General features: G+C 37.0%; 1 protein-coding gene and 4 non-coding genes across 5 annotated transcripts; 2 read left to right on the top strand and 3 right to left on the bottom strand.

Annotated features, from left to right (window-relative positions):
- Positions 1–10: 10 nt before the first annotated feature.
- On the bottom strand, positions 11–23127 carry zgc:85932 (uncharacterized protein LOC405875 homolog). The gene is made up of 17 exons (XM_042487010.1): positions 23117–23127; positions 22012–22180; positions 21741–21812; positions 21074–21165; positions 20615–20689; positions 19188–19348; positions 16730–16887; positions 16267–16475; positions 15718–15763; positions 13084–13158; positions 12171–12231; positions 11031–11095; positions 9002–9070; positions 4147–4225; positions 2360–2476; positions 1909–1967; positions 11–613 (listed from the first exon to the last, which is right to left on the bottom strand). The coding sequence occupies exons 1-17, from the start codon at positions 23125–23127 to the stop codon at positions 587–589; spliced, it is 1545 nt and encodes a 514-aa protein (XP_042342944.1). The 3' UTR covers positions 11–586.
- On the top strand, positions 9589–9663 carry trnak-uuu. The gene has a single exon. It is a non-coding gene; the product is annotated as a tRNA-Lys (tRNA).
- trnak-uuu lies at positions 10632–10704 on the bottom strand. Its single transcript has one exon. It is a non-coding gene; the product is annotated as a tRNA-Lys (tRNA).
- On the top strand, positions 13499–13571 carry trnak-uuu. Its single transcript has one exon. It is a non-coding gene; the product is annotated as a tRNA-Lys (tRNA).
- On the bottom strand, positions 15488–15560 carry trnak-uuu. Its single transcript has one exon. It is a non-coding gene; the product is annotated as a tRNA-Lys (tRNA).
- Positions 23128–23243: the final 116 nt, after the last annotated feature.

The following is a 23243-nucleotide window of genomic DNA, read 5'->3' as shown; positions in this document are numbered from 1 at the left end:
GTGACTTAAAAGGGTTAGTTTGTATTCACCAAAGTCACACAGTAACACAAACTAACTAAATGATCCAGACAGCGGTGGATCATCAGCTCCTGTGTTCAGCAAGCTGAAATGACTGTTTTTTTAAGTGGAGTCTGGTGGCTTTGCCGAAAGAATAGATGGGCAACTCAAGTTTTGAAAATATTCTTAATATGGCATATACCTAATGTGTTCTAGATATCTTTTAGGGTAAACCAAAAAATAAAAAACATTTTAAAAATCCCAGAATTCATGGGCAAGTGCAAGGAATGTCAGCAAAGGTTCAAGAGATCTCACAAAAGTGCATCTAATTTTTACAGCCTTTGATTTTTTTCCCCTACATGTCCCTTCCTACAACTTAAATGAAATGCAGTTCACTATTCCCCAACACTGATGACAACAACATACAAGCCTAAACTTAAATGGTATGTGAAGTCTCAATTTGCAACATATATAGTGCACATCTACTTTCATATATGTTAAAAATACACACATTAAAATCAAGCATGAACAGAAAAAAGTAAAGGACTAAACAAAGCAAATCCGGAAGAATCCATCTGAGTGGATCGGGTCAGTTGTACATGGTCAAGTGGAGCCACTGGAGCCAATCAGAGAACAGACAACACAAGTTTAAGTCACCTTTGATTACAACCCTCAAAGGTTCTGCATGTATTAATAGTTATTTATTGCCACTGGGTGAATAGTTTGCAATGTAACTCAAAAATTGAGACCTTTCTGCCTTTCTTGGTTTCCTATTAGGAGTCGACAGATTATCGGCCTGGACGATTATTGGGGCTGATATTTGGCATTTTGCCGATTATCTGTATCAGCGTTTTAATTTGATGATCGCAAATAAAATTAATTAATTAAAAGTGCAAAGAAAGTTTTGGCACGGAGGCACTTTTACTTTGTAAAACCTCAGGGATATATATTTTTAAATTCATTTTTATTTGAATTTTCACTTTACTTTATAAAAAAAAAGTTGCAGGGAACTGTATATGATTTTGAAAGCTTCAATTTTGATTAAACATTTGCTAAAGGCATTTAAACAAAGTTTTTTGTTGAAGTTTATTATATTACATTATTATATTACAAATTCTAAATATTTACAGAAAGATTTTCATTTTTATTGTAAATACATATTGGTTCCAAATAACGGCTATCTGTGTCATTAATTACTAATAATTGGTATTGGTATCAACCCTGAAAAAACTATATCAGCTGACTCCTATTTCCTGTGACAGCCTATGGACTGATTCAATGTAAGGGACTTGAGTCGGGTTGAGTCTGTCTGGTTGTATAACTGACTTATACGACTCATAGATAGTTCTTCTGCTTTTTCTGCCCAGCATGAGCTGAAACAGTTAAACAGTCCTGACAGCGAAATGGCTCGAGTCTGTCAGTGTAAGTTTGTTGAAACTGTTGATAAACACTGGGTAGCATTAGCTATGTGGTGCTAACAGTTATTTCTGTCAGTGTGTGTGTGACTGTCACAGGCACCATGATAGTCTTAAGATAAACAGGGACAGGAGCAAGGAGGGGCTGAGTGGATCAATATGCTGTCTGCAGCTCTGCAGTAATTGGACAAAATTGTGTGGTCACGCAGAATTCATGGATATTAGCTGATTTTGCGTGAACTGTTGTGATTGCAGCATTGTGAAGTCCTGGATGGACTGAGTGAATAATAATATAAATTTCCCATTAATAGCCAATAATCTACGTGCCCGATATATTTTGTGCATCCCTATCTAATAGAAAAAGAAAGAACCTGTCAATTGTAGTCATTCTAATTATAAAAGTAAAATAAATAGCAAATGTATCACACCTGTTGCCTCTATTTCTGTATTTCTTTCATTTTTTTCAAAGTATCTAAAGCAAAAAAGAGGTTGATACCTGTTTGTAGTCAACAGTAATTCTTCCCATACCCGCCACATCATACGCCTGAAATATGTCTGCAAGAGAGAATAAAAACAATTAACAATTCAGAAGTATTTGAACTATGATGGCAAATACTTTGTCCATCCTGCACTGTCAGGTGTGTAGAGGTTACTGAGGATATCTTGGATTAGTTTGTTCAAACAAGCAACAAGTATGGTTGTTTCCAGGTGAAAGTTAGTTTTTTCACCTGATTTTGACTGAACTCTACAGATAAATGTTAATGTATAAAGGCCAGTTGCTTTAATGTTGTTTTAATGACTTCGTCAACATTTGATTATTTCCTCTTTCAGTCTAGTTTTAGTCATTCCTTTTTTTGTCACATTGTACTATTTGATTAAAGGCTAAAGTTTTCATAAATATTGTAATAATGTGCCGTTTGCCCTCTCCCGGGATCCCCCTCCCTTACGGATCATGCTCTCCAGTTTCATCAGCAGGAACAGGAAGCCGGGATAACTGATGGTCATGTCGCGCTCCGTGTATCTCAGTCCAACCAGCTGCATCACCAATTCATCCACGTAAATGCCTACAGCAGAAACACACCACAAAAACTAACCAACGTCAGAATAAATCCTTCATTAAACAGCTGCACTCACATTTTATCTTATTTTCTCCTGTGAGACATTGTACTACACAACTATCAGTGTTCCTCCTCACATTTTAAAATCCACACATGCACAGGAGGCAAAGGAGGAAGAAGTAAAAGTCGCAATATCTACACATAAAATTCCTTTACAAGTAAAAGTCCTGAATTCAAAAATGTCAATATTCAAATGTGTGAGCACTTAGATTTACATAACAATATATTATTTTACAAACTCAGGTTTTGTATGTAAAATGTCAATCTGAACTAAATCTGTCAAATTAATGTTGTATAATAGAGTTAGAAAGTAGCTTAAAATGGAAATATGGATGTAAAAATACTGAAGTTAATGTACCACTATTACTTATATCCCAACTGTGATGACTTAAGAAACACAAAAATTATGATTCTTGATGTAATAATTCATATGTGACTATATCTAATAGTAAATGTAAGAATTAACTTCCAGTGGTGTAAATGAGTTAAAACGTAGAAAAGAAGAGGTAAAGAGAGGTGGTGAGGCTCCCCCTGCTGGACAGATAAGTTTTCCTGATATTGAACCAGAATTATGACTTCCTCAAAAAACATTTTTTTTAAGTGGTTTTGTTCTTCTTTAGGCATGAAAAAAGAGGTTAAAAATATGTATTTTTCAGAGTTTTTCCACATGTATTTAAGTTTTCAACTGAAGAAACATAAACCAATGAAAAAATATATATTTTATGTGAAACTACAAAATATATTTTGAATGCTATTTAGCTTGTGTGTTCACTTATTTGAACAAATTCTAATATTATTATAATGCAACTCTAAAGCGCTGAATGTTGCTCCTGACTCCACAGCCTCTCTCTTCTCTCCTTCCACTCCTCCCTCCTGTAGGCCAATCCTCCCTCATTCATCTCCCTCCTGATGACTCCTCAGCCCCCCAACACACCTCTCCTTGTGGAACTGTATATTTTTTTCCAATGAAAATGTTCTACAAAAATTACCAAATATTGCTTGTTTCAAAAACAGCATGTTGAAAATTAACGAAGATAAATCAATTATTTAAAGTCCTAAAATTAACTGCAGATGAAGAATTTCCAAGAACAACGAAGCTGCAGAAACAGTATTAACTGTGAATAAAACCAGAAATATATGGTGTCCACTTTAGCAGACAGATGATTAATCAGAATTTCTTACCAACATAAAATCAATACTTCGAAATTATTTTGAAAACTTTCTTAATCCTTTGATGTTGCTTGACGTTATAAAATTGTATTTACCTGCAAGGGTCTCCTGTTAAAGATGGACTGACAAGATAATTCTGAGCTGCGCAACTTTTCTTGCATTCTGTCGGCCATCTTGATTTTAAAAGATTTGGGTTGCACTACCAACACCTGGCCAGTAGGTGGCAGTGTATGGGTGACGCACTAGGGTTCACTGTAGTGATTTACATGCAACTATAGCACAAACCTCATGCATTTACAAGAAAATGGCTTTTGAATTGCTGTCTGCTGCAGTGACCATTATGTGTGAAAGGGTTAATAGTTGTGCGTGTGTTCAGCAAAAGCTGATTGGTGCAGCTGAGAAATGTTTCCAGTGTGAATGAACTGTTTCTGCGTCCTTAGTCCTACCTGCTGCGTTCAGAGCAGGGGCGACCTCTTTGTACTCCAGGTGCTTTGTTTTGTTCTTGTCAAACACCAGGAAGATATCCTGTGGAGAGATTAAAAAACAACTACTGAATGCATGAAAAAATGACATGATAAAAGGCCACAACACCTCTCCTACATATCAGCAAAACACAGTCTTTGTGTTTTTTTCCCCCTTTTTTGTTATTTTGCATCTCTTTGTAGTGGTTACTCATCTTTTTGTCGTCGTCTGCGTCTCATAGTAGTCATGTTGTGTCTTACTGAGGTAATTTTGTGTCCTCTCCTGCTCGGTACAATTACTTTCATTACCATTATTTTCTGGATTGATCCAAAAGTTGTTTGGCCTGGAAAATGTCAGAAAATGTTGAAATTGTGTCTAAGATCACATCCTCAAATGTCTTGTTTTGTTCAAGGTACATATTCAGATATTCAGTTTACTATCTTAGAAGAGCAAAGACACCAGTAAATAATCCAGGACTCCTACACATATTCATAGACAAAATTCAAAACTATTCCATGACTTTTCCAGACCCTTAATAATTATTATTTTTCTTTAATTAATAATAATAATTTTTTTTCTTGTCCCACACATAATTTCAGGTAGCTGGGAAAGGCAGTACGGAAAATGAAGAAATCTATGTCATGGTAAACAAAATGTCACAAATCAACATGTTAGAGCGCCAGAAAATTAAGTTGCTGTTACGTGGAAGGTTATCCACAAAACTGCAAAGTTCATTACACAACGAAATTTCAATGCATTTTTACAAAACTTTTCAATGATTTTTTACAAATTCTATGACTTTTCCAGGCCTGGGAAATGTGAAATTCATGACTTTTCCATGTTTTTCATAACTATGGGATCCCTGATAATCACATTTAAGAAGCTGGAATCAGCCAAAACAACTCAGCGCTATCAATTATCATATTAGTAAGAGATTAATTTAATAACTGATAACTAATTGATTAATAAGTGTAGCTCTTGACATTTTGTAGATGGATGCCAAGGTGGCTCCTGTGCCTGTGCTGGTTCAGGACTCCATCCGACAACTTGTGCTCATTTTACTCATTAGATTAAGCTCAATAATGAACCGATTTCTGAAGCAAAATGATTTGAGGTGGTGAACACATGAAGCCAGTTTCATGATGAAAGTAAGAGAGTATGCTGCATTATTTGAGAAAATGTTGCCCAATTATTTTTTGCTTCATATGAGGGATTTGTGGAAATCTTCCGAGCAACATGACACCAAAGCCTGGATGTTGATTCCTTTATTTCGGTCTCTTAAAATGATTAATAACTTTGCAAAGCTGAGACAAGCAGGATATTGAGGGAGTAACGATCTCCAGCTGGAACATCTACACACAGGCAGCTTCCACTTCAACCATCATGTCAATAGTGTTGTTGTTTTTTTGAAGAACACGAATTAACATCAATTACTTGGGGAAGGGACACTTTTACCCAAATGTTTATGTCAACATGAAACATGACTTTTTGGGTCAAGTTAAAAAGGAAATTACTTTGGAAAACAATGGAAACTGGAAAACAGTGAACATGTGTTATCGTATTCGTACTGAAATAAGTTTGTGAATTATTATTTGATTGGATGTTGTAAACGTTTTTGGTTTCTCTATTCAGATCTGCATGATGTTAAAGCCCTTAAATTATTTAAAAAAAGAAGTTTATCAATCTTGAGATTTTAGTAATTCTTTTTTTTTTTTTAATTAATTTTTTTATTGACATTCAGAATCAGATATACAGAGTCAGACGTTCAGAAACAGACATTTACATCTGGGACATCATTTGGGCGTATATCTAGTTTCCGTTGTCTGCCTCAAATGTCCGGAAAAAAGGAAAAAGGAAGAAAAAAAAAAAAAAATTGTATATATATATATATATATATATATATATATATATATACACATACAACATATATACTTACATACGCACATACACACCCATACATACATACATATACATACATACCCGCACATATGTATATCTTTCTTTTCCTTAAACATTAACACTAACATAAACATGGGGTGTTTTCTGTTGAAATATTACAGTTAAATAAATAATTAATCCAGTGCGTCTTTATATGGTCAAAAAATGAAAATAAAATAAATATTAAAAAAAAGAACCTTAAATAAAAGAGGGGCGTTTCAGGGAGATATACATTTTTTCCATTGCTTCCAGATGTCATCGAACTTAGATTGCTGAAGCCTCATTGAGAAAGTGATTCTTTCCATAACGAAAATCTCATAAATGATATCATACCATTCATCTATAGTTGGGGTGTCTGGCTTAAGCCATTTTTTTGTTATTGCTTTTCTAGCAGCTAGACTCAGTATTCCGATTAAATATTTACTTTTCACACTTACATTAGCTGACAGTACAAGTCCAAAAAGAAGTTCATCCCAGTTAAATGAAATGTCAGTTCCAAATATTATTACTAGTTCTGAATAAATCTTACGCCAAAAAGTATTTATTTTTGGACAAGCCCAAAACAAATGATAATGATTAGTCTCCTGGGAATGACACAACCTCCAGCAGCTGGCAGATCCTGCCTGGTAGCTGTGTTGAGCTGGTGTAGTGAAATACCTAATGAGACATTTCCAGCCGAATGATCTCCATGTGTTTGAGCTTGATATCTTCCATTGAAATTCACAATATTTTAACCAAATATCTTCTAGGAGGCATTTGTTAGTTTCTCTGTCTCATTTTTGTTTTATATATATGGTGTTCGTTATTTTTATCTCCTGTAGTCCTCTATAAAGTTTAGAGATGACCTTACGTATGGAATCTGACCTATATGCACTAATGAACACTTTTAATAAACCGTTATCAAAAGCCTTTTGACTATTCAACATAGAGCTATTTAGGTGGTGGCGTACCTGAAGGAATCTGAAAAAATCACTATTATTAAGTCCATGAAGTCTTTTCAACATCTGAAAGCTCTTCAATACTGTCTGGCTGAAAAAGGTACAGTATGAGGAGAGACCCCGGCTAACCCATCCTCTATAGTTGGCATCCATCTTATTTGGGGCAAAATCCGAATCATAACAACACCATTTTAGGATCTTTACTTCTTCCAGCATATTATTTCTAGTCGTTATGCTCATTCATGTTTTTAAAGATATGTTAATCCATTTATTTCCTTTTTCCATCAAGCTTTTAAGTAGTCTTTTATCTCCTAATCTTGCTTGAATTGGTATCGTTCCTGATATGTTTTCCTCAATTTCCTTCCATCTCGCTTTGTAATCTGAGACACACCAACAAAACAGGACCCTCAGCTGGGCTGATAGATAGTAGTCTTTTAGGCAAGGAAGAGACAGTCCCCCTTTGATCTTTGGCAATTGAAGAGTTTTAAACCTTATCCTCGTTTTTTTCCCCTGCCATATGTATTGGGATATTAATTTGTCCCATTCATGGAATAGTTTATCGTTAATTTCAATTGGGAGGGTCTGGAATAAGTATAGTATCCTTGGCAAGATGTTTATTTTAACCGATTCAATCCTTGATTCAAAATTTAATATTGGGATAAGGTTCCATCTCTTTATATCTTCCTTTAATCTTTGATTTAGCTTTCCAAAATTTAAACTGTACAAGTTTGATAAATCCTTTGGGATGTTGACCCCCAGATACTTTATATATTCTAGAGTCCAATTTAGTTGAATCCTGGAGGTGATGTTTTGGCTGGGTTTATAATTAAAACTTAGTAATTGAGTCTTTTGGATATTTAATTTGTAACCTGAAACTGAGCCAAAGGTATTTAGACAAGATATCAGTTGCAGAATTGAACTTTCGGGGTTTGACAAACTGATTAAAACGTCATCGGCGAATAAAGAAATCTTATATTCTTGATCTAGTATTTTTATACCCGTGATATTATTGTTCTGGGTGATCCCCCGGCTTAACAGCTCTATAAACAGAGCGAACAACAGTGGGCTCAATGGGCAGCCTTGCCTGGTTCCTCTTTCCAGTCCAAAAGAATTTGATATTGCTCCATTTATTTTTACTCTAGCTTTTGGTTCATTGTATAGTGCTTTAATAGTATTAATAAACGTTTGATGAAATCCATATTTGCCTAATGTTCGAAATAAAAACTCCCAGTTAACGAGGTCAAAAGCCTTCTCTGCATCTAGGCTTAGCATTACTGCTTCAAGTTTGTTCTTATTTATTTGTTCAACCACGTGTAGTGTTCGGCGAATATTATCTTGTGTCTGTCTTTGCTGAATAAAACCTGTTTGGTCTAGGCTTATTATTTGAGGAAGAATAATGTCGATTCTTTTTGCCAGAATGTGTGTAAAGATCTTATAGTCTTGATTCAAAACACTTATAGGCCGATAACTTGCACAGTCTGACTTGTCTTTTCCCTGATTCGGTATTACCGAGATTAGTGCTTCTTTCCAAGAGAGAGGAGTAATGCCAGTTTTAAGCACCTGGTTAAATGTAGTTTTCATTATAGGGGTGAGTAAATCCTTCATCTCCTTGTACCACTCCGATGGGAATCCGTCTGGTCCTGGGGCTTTATTCACCTTTAAATGTGATATTGCCTTTTTAATTTCTTCTTCTGTAATTTCACCTATTAGTGTCTTATTTTGTTCATCGCTAATTTTAGGAAGTTTTCAGTTTAAAAAAGTTTCTATCATCTGTTTTATCTATCTAATATATCCTACTTCCAACGTCCTCACATTTTGACTTTTGAAAAGTTGATTTAAGACATTTTAATACCACACCACACCAACATCAGGGCCTTTTTTATAGATTAATGATTTTACTGCATTTTAAGACTTTTAAGGATCCACGGGAACCCTGGTTTTACTGGTGTGTTAGTAATCTTACCGTCCACCGCCTGATCTTGTCCCACAGAGTCTTGAACTCAGCCCAGTTCAGCCGAGCGTTGCCTGTATTCTGAAAGAAACACTGAAGTCAAGGGAAAAAAACCCAGAAAAACACCAAAAATATCAAACATAAATACACCCAGTTACCAGTTTATCAGGCACACCTGACAAAAAAACAATGCAGTTTAATAATCAATAAATCCTTCCTTTATGAAGGTCATAATGTTCAGGCTGCTACAGTTGCAGTTTGTGCTGCTGTTGAATTGTACTGCATTTACCAGTGAGGTGTTTTTTTATATCATCTTACCTCAATAACATAAAAGTAGGTGGACAAAATAATAGAAACACCTGTCAGTGTTTTAAAATATATATATTTTTCACGACATCTATTGAATGTCTGTCCGTCCTGGAGGACGGATCCCTCCTCAGTTGCTCTTCCTGAGGTTTCTACCATTTTTTTTCCCTGTTATAGGTGTTTTTGGGGGGCGTTTCTCCTTAGGCGATGTGCGGGTCTAAGGACAGAGGAATGTTGGATTTTTGAAGGATAGATTTGCAGTCTGATTATTCTATTTTTGACCCCCTTTCAGATCCTGGATAGCTCAGTTGGTAGAGCATCAGACTTTTAATCTGAGGGTCCAGGGTTCAAGTCCCTGTTCAGGTGAGAGGAGTTTTGAAGGAACCCTGGGAAAAATATAATGGCATCTAATGGTAAGGGATGGCTGATGCTGTCGCCAGTTGAAACTTGTTCCAGTCTGACTTCTACTGGTGTTCATAGATCATGAGGACTCTGCCATTTCAACCAAAAAACTCACTCAAATAAAGCAGTTTCACTTACCCCAATGAAATCTGAGCAAATGAGCTTGATCTTTCAAAAACAATTTACTTTTCTTTGAAAAATGAAAATATATATATATATATATATATATATATATATATATATATATATATATATATATATATTCCATAACAGATTTTGAACCATTGAATAGTTTTTTGATTCTTAATTTTCTAAAACTTCTCTCATTTTTAAAAATATTTAGTTTTTGAACAGAATTAAACCTTTTTGCTTAGGTCTCAAAGGTTTAAATACTTGTGAAATGTGTCTGAATGCAACACAAGTTGTCCATCCAGGTATCAAAGGGTTAAAAAATCCACAGCAGAAGGGATGCTAACTAAGGTGGCTGACACTAAAATGCAAATGGCCAAATCTAGAGCCAGTGTTTGGTTTGGTCTGTAGAAACATGGCCGTGCATGACAGACCCTGTAGACAAGGACCCTCTCCCTATGTAGATATAAACCACTCATTCTAAGGTAACAAAAACATGACTTTTATTTTCAGGTGATTATTCACTAAAGAAACCATACTTGTATATCTGTAATAATCAATATTTCCCAGTATATCCACTTAAATCCTACACAGTGGACCATTAACTGAGCAAATACAACAGAACATAAGTGTAAAAAGCAAAATGTTCATTACTGACTTTGTCATTAAATTCAAGTATTAGTTCATATCAAAGACAGATTTATTCTGCATGATTGTTTCTGCACAGGACTGGTTCACCTGTACTGTGCCCCTAGATTGCTGAATAACTTACCTGACTCTGAGATCTGCATTTTAAAATTACCTTCACCTGAACAGGGACTTGAACCCTGGACCCTCAGATTAAAAGTCTGATGCTCTACCGACTGAGCTATCCAGGCCCTCCTGCAGTGTAATCAATCAAGAAAATGGAATCATAGATCTAATATGGCCTGAAAGATATCTACCACTGTCAAAACTACCACTGTATCAATATTTTTCAAATGTACTGAGCTACAGCTTTAACGTGATGCAGATCTTATTATTTTTCTACACCTCTTCACTCAGTCATGTTTGGGTGATGTGTCTGCTAATATTGAAACAGTGATGAGTTGATTATGTCTTTCATGTATTTTTTTAATCTGCTGGGTGATCCTGTTCAGACATGACAGACAAATAATGAAAGACAGATAGAGTAAGCAGATATAACATTCATTTTTAAGGATACATCAGTGAGGACCACCAGGCTCTTGCAGTGCTCCAGTGACAAGTACTTCTCGCTGCCGGCCAGCGCTGAGCACAACAGGAAAGATCATCAGTGGACATTTTAACAAGCAGATATTATATACAAGTGCTATGTAAAAAGAGAGAGAACAGTTATTAAAGCAGTGTTTTTCATGCTTGAATACTGCTGGTGGTTGATCGTTATCAAAGCTTTGGTGGGGTCGACAACCCCGACAAACAATCAGTGTCATGAATACTGACTTTGTTCTGTTAATCATCCTCAACCAGCTGGTTTCAGAACAGGTGGGTGAGGATCCTTGCAAAAAAAAAAAAAAAAAAAAAACACTTATGGTTTTATTACTGACCTAAGTGTGTTTTAGTTACTTAAGCACTTATATTTACTTGATGCACTTACGAAATTCTATTTTAAATGATTTATATATTTTTGTTGTTCCCCATTTCTACTTTCCCCAACATCCCCCCTTTTTATGAAATATTAATCTCACACATTTTATGTAATTAGCTAAATTTTATATTATTTAAACTATAATTTTTACACTACAACTTTGATCAATGCACCCAAACAATGGCAAACCGTAGGAGCTACATAACTGATCCTTCCTCTGTCCCTCCAGAGCATGTTTGTCAAACCTTTTTATCTTATTTTATTAAAAATAACCGAATATCATTTGTATAAAGAATATTTTTTACCCATCTAGTCGAAACCTAACCACGGAGGTGGGAACTATGCATTTACAGGAGGAGACACTATTCAACGAGGGAACACAGCTCTAATACACCAGAACTAAAAGTTGTGCATATGACAAATACAGACATGAAACTTGAAATAAAGATTTGAAGAGACCGTTTTAAAGGTACAGATTTAGCCTGAACTCAGAGGATAAACTAAACAAACTGACTGCAACAACACTCAGCTGTGGTTTTATCTACATTTTGGAGCAGCTGGATGTTTGTGGTAAGACACGACCAACCACTAAAATCAAAGGAGGTAACCACTGAAGACATTGTTCCTATGAAAGTGTAACTTGTTCCCACAATCATTAAATAAATTACAGAGAATTTCAGACAACAAAAAACAAGACTGAACCAGTCTACTGATCCGCCCACGACGCAGACAGCTCACCTCGTTCCTGTAAGGCCTCCGTCAACAGGTTGAACAGGTGCGCTGGTTTGCAAAGTCCTTTCTGAGGACACAAAGAAACAGACACAAGACACAAGACCATAGCATATAGCTCCATACAGCTTGTGTTTTAAACCAGTAATTTCATGTAACTAAGGATAGTTAATAATGTAGGATTCTATAAACACACTAACTCTATGTTTTTTTTCTCCAAATGTCTTGAAGTTTATGGACCTCGTAGAATTTCAGACCGCACAGATAATGCATACAGCAAGAAATCATTTGCTACCAGGCAAAATACAAAAAAACTTATTTTTCAGGAAGGGTGGTTATATTTTTAGAGGGAGGCTTAACTTAAAGAAGCATCATGCTCGTACAACCATAAATAGTATGTATTTTTATTCTGTGGCGTCAAATTGTGAAATGATTTGGATCAGAGACTCAAGCAATGCACAAACATTACTTTTCATAAGGAGATTCACAAAAACATTATATTACAGAGGTTTAAGAATGAGGAAGTGTGAATTCAGTGGGACATATTTATGTACATGTATGTATATATATATGTGTGCGTATGTATACATGTTTGTATATGGATATGTGTGTGTATGTTTGGATGTGTGTAAGTCCTTTTTGAACATGTAAGATGCAATTTCTTGTTGCTTATTTGAATCTATTCATTGAGTATAGGTTATCAAAAAATATTGTTTAAATTGTGTTTCTGTTTGTTTGTTTACATGTCTATAATATCTATACATCTATCTATCTTGAATGTACATCAGCAGACAGGTGGTGTTACCTCACCACAACAGATCTGTGCCAAGAAGCTCCAGTGCTGAAAAAACCTCCATATGGCACCTTTAAACCTTTGAGTTGGAATCTGGATGTACAGCAGCTGTGTGTGAGTAAGTCTCACCTTGTTGCAGTGCTTCTTGAACAGATGTCTGGTGGTTGCAAGTGAAGGAAGAGCAGACTGGTGAGGATATACAAGCTGCAGGAAGAAAATACTCAGTTAAGAACAAGCTTTTATTTCCACAAAAAAATCTTACTGTACATCTTTTTTATCCATGTATTGAGTACTGTTTTTTATTTTTATTTTAACATGCATTCTCTTTCAAAACAGTTGCTTTGATGAATGTTTTAAATGTATGTACCCACTGTCAAAGCCCCATGCATGCTGGAGCCTGAGTGCTAAGTTTGTGTGTAAAATATAAACCTGTGCCTTATGCTACAATGCAATGTATAAAACTAGTATGCAAAAATAAACAAAACAAAATCAAAAAACAAACAAATTCAAATCAAAACAAATTCTATCTGATAACCCCTGCAGAGCCTGGATAGCTCAGTCGGTAGAGCATCAGACTTTTAATCTGAGGGTCCAGGGTTCAAGTCCCTGTTCAGGCGATACTGGTTTTAAAGTGCTTGGGACAGACATTGGAGACAGGTAAATTAATAAATAAGTCATACAATTGTTCAAGATGAGAAGATGCCAACCCTGCACAGATTTGATTATACCGGAGGGATTTGTGTCCAACTTCATCCCGAAGTTGCTAATAACGTCCTGCGGTCATGGCAACTGTGGTTCTTCGAGCCAGAAGCTACAATTACCTGATTTAAATGTTGATTCAGCAGTATGACATTTAACATAAACTTTTAATTTTGGTTGAAGAGATTTTGATTTTATTTGTCTGATTAAAAGGTTTATTTTGTTAATGGAGTAGATTGTTCGGCTGATGGTGACATTTAGTATATAGAGAGACGAAATCCATTCATATCACAGATCATCAACTACACATCGTACTACTGTATAATAATATAACTGTTGAAGTTACTGAAGTAGCAGCACAAGGACTTGTGGTAAGTGATTTGTGAGGATTCTCTTTATACATGGCAAACTATACACAGTTCAGGGTCAAAGTAAATTTGGAATGCTTCTGTCAAATAATTTTTTTTTTTTTTTTTTTAAGATTTAACACTTTTCTTTGTTAGTATGATTTCCAAGATTTTCCTCTCAACCATCGCTTTTTGTCTTTTTGCAACTGTGAGTTATATTATCTTTGTGTAATGCATTATGGGATAACGGTGTACTACTGTTAGTACATGTAATACTTGGACATAACTTGTCCACATGCACATATACTGACTGTGATGGAGTTTACTCGTGTAACAGCAATATCCTATACAACCTGACTGAACTGAAGCAGCAGCTTTTGATGGCTCAGAGAAAACTTCAGGTTTACCTGGTCTGAACAGGGACTTGAACCCTGGACCCTCAAATTAAAAGACTACTGACTGAACCATCCAGGCCCTACTCATCCATTTTAACACTAAGAAAGATTATTTACAATGCACTATCACTCCCCTGGGAGTCCCCTTCACTTTATTTTTAAGGCTGGGGATATACTACATGACTTTCACACTCCTAGTTTCTGAAAAGACTGGGAGGATAAACTAATCGACTGGCTTCTGCTGATTTTTTATGATGACTTAAAAATGGTGGATCACACACTTAATGACTGCAACAGATAAGAGATCATACTGTGAACATACAACTTTCAAGAAGGAGGAGGAGGAGAAGAAGACAAGAAGAAGAAGAAGAAGAAGAGAAAAACAAACATAGATACAAGACAAGAAGCAGCAGTTTTTATGTGTCACCGTCTGCGCTGAGAAAGAAAAAAAACAGGGCAAACGCATTTGGGTGAAGTCCTGGAAGGGTAGACATGGGGAGAATGGACTCTATAGACTGCTTGAGGTGAGTAAATGAAGTTCCTTCTGGTGGTGTAACATACTGGAAGTGTAGGCAACACTGGCTAACGCTAAGTGCAATGTAGGGATAACAACGGAGCATTCATTGGCTATTTAACAGTACGCACTGCCCGGTTGGGTCGGTGACCAGTGTATACGACAGAGTTCAAAGCCAGCTCTGAAAAATCAGACGTTTGATATGCTCCGACTCATGTCAGGAGGATTCTGTACCCCTAATACACTTACAGATTTCTGTGCATACTTGCCAGACTAAGTGGTTGCAACTCGTGTGGACTAGGACGGAGTAGTCACGACTGTGCATGCTATAGAAAATCCTGTTGTGTATCCCCATCTTAATGCCGAGCCCTGACACCCTACAGAGGAAACTCTGTGACCTCATTGTTTCAGTAACTGCCCAAAGCACATGACCACAGGTGAGGGTCAGAATGCAGATGGACCTGTAACTCAAGAGCTTTGGCTTATGATTCAAACAACTCGTTCTGCTCACACTTCATTTTATGTCTATACTATATTCCTGATAGTTCCTTCTGCTTCAAGTACTTTAAAACTACTTTCGCCTGAACAGGGACTTGAACCCTGGACCCTCAGATTAAAAGTCTGATGCTCTACCGACTGAGCTATCCAGGCCCTGACTTCAAAGTGCACGGGAAGAAGAATACATCACAAAGTACTATTGTTTCCCAATACTCTTCAAACTTCTGTTTCTGTGTGAACTTTTATCTTCAGCACTGACTACTTTAGTTTGAGCCCAGTCCACTTATTTAGTAAGTGATTTAACTTGTACCTCTTTTAATGAAGACATGTCCTGTGGCAATGGTTTGAGGGCTGGACTGAAAAAAAGGGGTGAAAACATATCAGAACCATCATGTTTATATTCACAAATCTTGAAGTCCTAATATTTCTCCATGCAGAAATTATGAGCCCTTTGAGGTTTCTTTATCTAAGCAGCAGATTTGAACATTGTCTTTTTGCCGTTTCACCTTTTTGTGTTTGAAACGCACAGTTTGGTGGTGTATGGTTAGTATGTTTTTTTTTTAAATTTACTTTCTTTCCTTTTTTAATAGATTTTTTATTGATTTTTTTAACAGCACAGTGATCTCCACATTGTCAAAGACATCTCAGATTCTAAACAAACAAATGTAAAATAAAAGTAAAATAAGTAATAATAATAACAATAACAACAGTGATAATAATAATAAAATTTAGCATAATTAAAATAGAGAAAATAAAAAGGAAAAAAAAACCCATCTATATCGAAAAGGGCAGATACATTAAGAAAGGTGACGTTTTTGTACTTTCTATACTGCCTGAAAACGACTGATCCATGACTCACGTGGCAGTGTTACCCGGCTCTGTCAGCACCCGCAGCAGAAACGCTCCCTGCTGATTAGCCTTGCTGGTTGAAGGAATGATGATGTAGTGGCCCGGTGGAAGGGAGCCACGGAGGACGATCTCTCGACGTGTGGAGTGTTTGGGCCAGCGGAGGACCGGTCGACGTGCACTCAAGTCCTCAGGTGACAGGTATGTGTTTTTAGGATGGGCCTGAAGAGAAAACACACACTTACACACTTACACAATTACACAATACACAATATTACACAATACATCAAACAGCTGCAATTCATGGACCAAACTTCACTCTTTGCAACTATGTATAAAGTACTTAGTTACTATCCACTACACTGCTTCTGTGATAGATCGATCTTGTTTTTTTTAGTCTGCGTCACTATGTGAATAATTTGATCATTTATTGAACAACTGACATCATCTGTCTCACTCTGTTTATATTTGTGTACCGGGTAAATATCCAGGGATATATGCAGGTGAACATTCCTAAGTCTGTGGTGTTTCTGCATCAGAGCCAAAATGAAGGAGCAGGTCTTCTGAGAGTTGTCTGTGTTGCTGTCAACCTCCAAAAGGGTGAAGTAGAACTGGGGGTTCTGCCAGAACGTATCTGGAAAGAAACAGACGGACAAACAGACACACACAATCAGTAGTGCTTCACTCTTCTTTATACTGCATTCCTTAGCCTTTAACCCTTGACTGAACATGAATATGAACCATTTCCCTTCCTCGTCTCTTACTATGATGGCACAAAGACTTCAACTTCCCTCTTAAACAGATTTCAAACACATGCTTGTAGGAGTCAATATGTTATAAAAACATGTAAGGCTTTCTCGTATGGACAACCATCCTCTATGTGCAGGCACAAAGTCATATGCAGACAGTCACAATATACTTGTGTACGATCAAATCTGATTGTTAAGTAGAAAAATGTAACAAAGTCAATTCCATCTTATTCTCCATGAAGAATGGCCCTGTTTGAACCTGGTAATAACTTGCATCCTGGGTGATCGGATCACAAGTGCACAGCTCTTTTTCCCCTTTTGTTTTTTTATTATTTGGTCATAGGTCACTTACTGTTTAAACTTAAGATGATAAAAAAGTTTTGACGCGTTGCTATGCGGTGCAGATACCATATAGCAAATGTTGCATTTTACTCTTCTTTGCTCCACGTCGGATGCCTCGTATCCAAACTGTTCCCACACAACGGCATTTGTTCTGCCTAATTTGCTCACCAAACGCTGTTGCTCTTCTTCCGTCATCTTTCCTCGCGCTGATACAACTCGCCTTGCTGATAGTATCGGCTGCAGGTGTTGAGCTCAGGCTGAGGGAAGCAGGGGCCAAAATGTGCATGCGTGTGACATTCAGGGCACAAGACAAAATAAGGATACACTTGCAAAATGGAACGTGGAGAAATAATAGTTTTTTCTCGGTTACATTGCTTATGTAATTATTGGGAGCCGAAACTTAAATTTGATTTGAATTGCACATTGCTAATTGGTTAATTTGACCGTATAACCTTAAAGGTCTAGTTTTAAGATTAAGGGGTATTTGGTGAAGAATGATTGCAGACTGCAACAAGCTGACACTTCTCCCTGTTAAAATTCCTTTAGTATTCATTGTTCAGGAGATTTTAACCAGGGGCTTTATTATCTGCAGAGGTCTATTCCTCTCCAAAACAAACAGACCAGGTGATTTAAACCATTTAAAAACACTGAATAAAGCAGTTTAAAAAAAATAAATTAATTAAAAAAAGGTTTTTTTTGAACGCTCTACTCACAGTGGGGCTTTCTGTGAAACGTGCAAAGCAGTGCAACATGGCGCACTCCGTACACAAGGACCTGCTCCCTATGTAGATATAGCATATAACAGCTCATTCTAAAATAACGAAAACACAACGATTCTTATTTTCATTTCTGCCTTAATATCCCCCTAAATCCTACACACTGGACCTTTAAGAGCAAACATCCTGGAACATCTTTTCTTTGTTGAAACAGCATTTTCCACTGACAGCCTTTGATGGCACAACGAGGACTGCTAACAAAAACACATCTATTCTGGAAAACCCCCACAGACAGAGAGAGTGTTGCAGTGATGAAACACACTCTACTGTGGCACAACTTTCACACTGTAAGCCACAAGTACTGACAAGTACAAATAAACTTGTCTCTACTTGTTGTTTTGATAGCTTATCCTGATGCTCAACAGATCACAAACATTGTACAAACAGCTCTCAGAAGGCAGCACATAAAGAAGGAAGAGGGTTACTTTTTGACTCCAGAACTCTCAAGTCAACCAAGCAAACATTGATCAGACAGTGATGTCGTGTCCCTGGCCAAAAATGGTACCCGTGTAACAATTCTGACAACAAAAACTGCAACCTGGTTGAAGGGACTGTTTGTTATTTATGAGAGGGGAGGGGCTGGTGCAAAACAGGGAGGCACTTCAAACACTTTTAAGGACTGGTGAGGGAGTTATGGTTTTGATTTGGTTTGGAGGAGCGACATTCAGCTCTAAAAGCGTGTATTTTGTAGATACTTTAAATTAATACCCTGTGATCCCCAACCTCCCCTGGCAGATTTAAAAGGCATGTTTTCTTTTTCCAATAAAAATTATTTATCATAACCAGAAACTGTGAATAAAGGAATTCTGATTTTCGAGATTCTGATGGTCCTTGAGCACATCTTTTACAACAAATGCTAGCATCACAAATGGAAGAAGTTACACCTTAGCCACCCCCTCCTCTGACAGATTAAGTACAGTTCCTTACTTAAACAAAGTAATAAAAAGGTCTCTACTCAGGTTTTCTCTTCAGCTAAAGTTAATAATGATCACAGTTTGTTTTTATTGTTCCGTGTTTGTACCGTAAACTCTCAGACATGTTTAATCATGTGTCATTATGTGTCTTACCTCCTTGGGGAGGCCCTCCTGCTGTGATGCGCGGCACCCAGTTCCCATGATGCATTGTGCAGCTCCATGGCAGCACTTTGGACCCCAGATCACTGAGACAGTCAGTCAGGTGACACACCTCCAGCGACTCAAAGTTCTGTTGGAAGTCTGACACTGACATCCTGGTTGAGAGAGAAACTGGTGAGTTGACTCACAGGAAAGTCTGCCAAAAAGTGCTCATCAAACAAAGAAAACACAATACAGAAAGCTGCTGCAAGTAACAACACAATGTTAACTGTTTACACAGGACTTTTAAAAGCGATGTACGTGGCTGGGACACTCTTGTTTTGGTGTCTTTTTAACACTGGAGATTATTTACTAGACTACATGTTTCAGGGAAAATTGAAATTCTGTCAGTTATCAAACCCCACGTTCAAGAATGATCAGCCTCGTGTGATTGAACAGAAATAACGATCAGTGTTATCAGTATTTTTGGCTGACAGACAAGCGCTCTCGAACTTTAACTGTTTTCCATGAAAGTTAATGAGGGAAATAACAGATCATGAAAAGAAAAGTCTTTCTAATAAATGAGGAATGTTGTTTTTGTTTCTTCTGTTTCTTCTTCTGTCTTCTGAGTGATAGAGCTGAGCTTAATCTTTGATCTGTCTTCCCTTCGGTATGAAACTCCTCTGATGTTGTGATGCATCAGATCAGTGCGATCAGCTGCAGATGCCGGGCTGCGTGCATCCAATCATTAACTGATATCCAGTCAGAGGAGTGTGTGCTCTTATGTATCCTCGCTTCCTCCTCCTCTGAGAGCCTCATCTCTCCTCAACTCCTCCAAGTGCATTTAAGCAACTGGGACGGCCTTCATTCCTTCAGTCCTGATCAATTTCAAGGTAAAGTGATCAAGAGTGGAGGACGGCGGAGGCGAGGAGGGATACTGGGACAAACCCTTGTTGTTGCCTTGGTTTTAGGCTTATGAAGTAAATTTACATGAAGTAACATTCAAGGATGAAAATACACAAATTGTTTAATTAAAACAGGATGCAGTTTTAAGGCATAAATAATATTTTAAAACTTTACTGACCATTTCTGTTATTAAGGAACAAGCAGCAGTTAATTGTTAACTGATACACAATATGATTTTAGTCATCATGTTGTAGTTTGATTTGCGTTTTAATGTTTCCATATTTGGTTGTAATTTCCTCATAGGCAGTGTGTTGAGCTCTCAGGGCTTCCGTACCAATATGTAATTTGACCTTTCCAGGTTTGTTGGACGACATTCATAGTTAAATCAGTTCCCTTTGTAAGACTAGTTTTAATTTTTGAAACTGTACATGTTAATTTACAAATCATTGAAAGAAATGTCTGCAGAAAGAGGACATTAAGAGTCAGAAGAAGCGGTGATGAAGGTCACAGGGAGATGTTCAGATGCACAAACTTACCAGAACTCCCCGTCTTCCCGACGGACTCTGCCCAGCCTTCTCTGCTCCTCCATGCTCACTGTGTTCCACTCTGGACTGTACAGAGAAACAGGAGAGACAGATATACGAACAAATATGGGACACTTTTGGATTTTTGTCCCCCAAAAAGTGTAAAATATCTTTTTCCCAAATGGTACCACTCTCTCAGGAAAGTAACTTATTCTTGTTAACATTACAGAGACCATTGTAGTCTCATATAATCACTTAATAACCACATTTTTTTTTTTATCCTTAGAGCTTTAAAATTCATGAGTTTGGTATTAACTCCCATGGAACAAAGCCTGAAAATCTTGTGTTAACCACAGAACCTATTTGATGTCCTCCAGGATGTTGCAGTTGCCACAAATAATGCAAATTCAGTCAATCCCCTCGGTATTATTCCAATGTTATAAAACAAATTGAAAACCTGAATGCACTGACCCTTTCAAATCACTCCAGGGTCCCTCCCACTCTGTGTCCCCCCAGGGGTTGAGAATTCGCAACAATTCCACAGGGCCGTTTGCCGTCTTCACCTGGCAGATGAGGGGAAAAAAAGGACAGAAAGGTGAGAGCAGTAGTACAAAATGTCAAAAATGTCATGGCACAAAATTTTACAGTATAATTGGTCATAAAAACGTCATTGTACAAAATGTCATGAACTGTTATTGTGTAATATGTCATAAAAAATGTCAGAATAAAATATATCCTAAAAATGGCATAGTATAAAATCATAATATCATATCAGAGAGTTGGGTTACATAGGATGTTGATTGAATATTGTCTCCCCCAATGTTATATAACTGATTACAGCCCAGATATATAGATTTTGTCTGATTAATTATAGTATTTGTAGCTTTAAATGAAAGGATTCTTCTTTTATGAAGTGCACATGTGCATCATATATTGCAGCTTCACATATATATCAGCGAGTTGTGATCAGACTGGGACTGAATATCTCATCCAAACCATGCTGCCACTGAAATTGCATTCATATGCGGAAAAAATTAGTATCTCATGTGAAGCAATTGCCATTGGTGTATATTTTGTTTTAGGTCAAGTCAAGCTCCGTGAGATACACAACATAATATTAAGAGGCATATTTATTTACCTTCTCTATTGCAGTCAGAGAGTAGGCATGTCGGAACATGATCCCCTGTTCAGTCTTTTGCTCGAAAGGACCCTGGGGGAAAAATCATCCATCCACAGTCAGGACAGAAGAAAAAAAACAGAATAACACTCATCTGACTCATCTCATATAAGTAAACCTTCAATGGGATTATGCTTTGCTTAAGTGTTTCCCAGCAGGTCCAGGTATTTAAACTAGACCTAACAAGTCTGATCCGCCACATGTCATGGCACCGCCATCCTCCTCACTGTACCTGACAGTTGGCACAGTTGATGAGCGCTCCTCTAATCAGCTGGTTTCTAAGGAAGGTCGGCAGGTCTCTCATTCTGCTGACGGGATAAACCTCAGTCACCCCGCCTGTCATATCGACCATGGCTTCATGAGGGAAGCCCATGTTAAGAGCTCTGTAGCCACCTTTCACCCTGGGAGAAAAGGCACGGGGAGGATGAAAATATCAGATTATTAACTCTCAGCAAGGTCTTATCGAGCAAACAGAGGCCCACAAGAGAAATTAGGTCATTTATCCCTAGTGCCATCAATATTCTTAACTCAACAAAGTGACTGAAGAGTTTTAAACTGCAGAAAGATAGTGACGTGAACTAATTTAATGTGTTTATTAGGGGTCGACCAATATTGGTTTTTCAGGGCCAATACTGATTATTAGTAGTTAATGAGACCGATACCTGATATTTGGAACCAATATGCATTTACCATAAAAATAAAAATCTTTGTCGATACGTAGAATTTGTAATATAACAAACTCCAACACAAAATTTTCATTAAATGCCTTTAGCCAATGTTAAATAAAAAGTGAAATGCTCAACATCATATACAGAAAGTTTTCAGCGACTTTTTTAAATTAAAGTCAATTGAAAATTTAAATAAAAAATGAATGAATAAAAATAGCTCCCTGAGGTTTTACAAAGGAACAAAGCACTTGTTAAATAATTCATTTTAACAGTGATCATTAAAAGAAAAAGCTGATACAAATAATTGGCAAAATGCCAAATATCGTCCCACATAATTGGCCCGACCAATAATCTATCGATCCCTAGTGTTAAATGCTCCTAATGAGATGTTTATGTGTTTGTTTTACTAACTGGTTGTCTGCTTTTTTGTTGAGCTTTCTTCTGTGTTCGGTGCGCTAAAGACAAATTTATACTCTATTCTACTCAATTCTGATTCCCTAAAAAACTAGAATTACCACTACACGGTTGTACACCTCCTCACACCAGTTAAGTTGCACTTATAGTTTACATCTATGTCTGTGAGAACATGAATGCTTCACACATGTCTTCCGCCCAGCAGTACAGAAGATCTATACAGCCAGCACAGTTTTAGAAAAAACCCAACCAAACCCTGAAGGCATTCTTCAAATATTCTGTTCACAATAAGGGATGGACAACAAAAACACAAAAAAACACAATTCCTCCGGCTACTGATACTAGCTTCTATTCCCCAGCACAGAAGAGAGGGTGGAGAGGG

Source organism: Plectropomus leopardus, chromosome 5, assembly GCF_008729295.1.
Source record: "Plectropomus leopardus isolate mb chromosome 5, YSFRI_Pleo_2.0, whole genome shotgun sequence".
Lineage (NCBI taxonomy): Eukaryota > Metazoa > Chordata > Actinopteri > Perciformes > Serranidae > Plectropomus > Plectropomus leopardus.
Note: the sequence above shows the minus strand (reverse complement) of the source record. Positions and strands in the feature narration are given on the sequence as shown.

Bases quoted from the DNA above. Each gene is read 5' to 3' on its own strand.
- zgc:85932 (XM_042487010.1), bottom strand. The intron at 12,232-13,083 runs GTGAGACTTACT...TTGTGTCCTCAG, and splicing joins TCAAGAAGCACTGCAACAAG to AAAGGACTTTGCAAACCAGC. The intron at 11,096-12,170 runs GTGAGCTGTCTG...TGTTGTGCTCAG, and splicing joins GGAGGCCTTACAGGAACGAG to CGCTGGCCGGCAGCGAGAAG.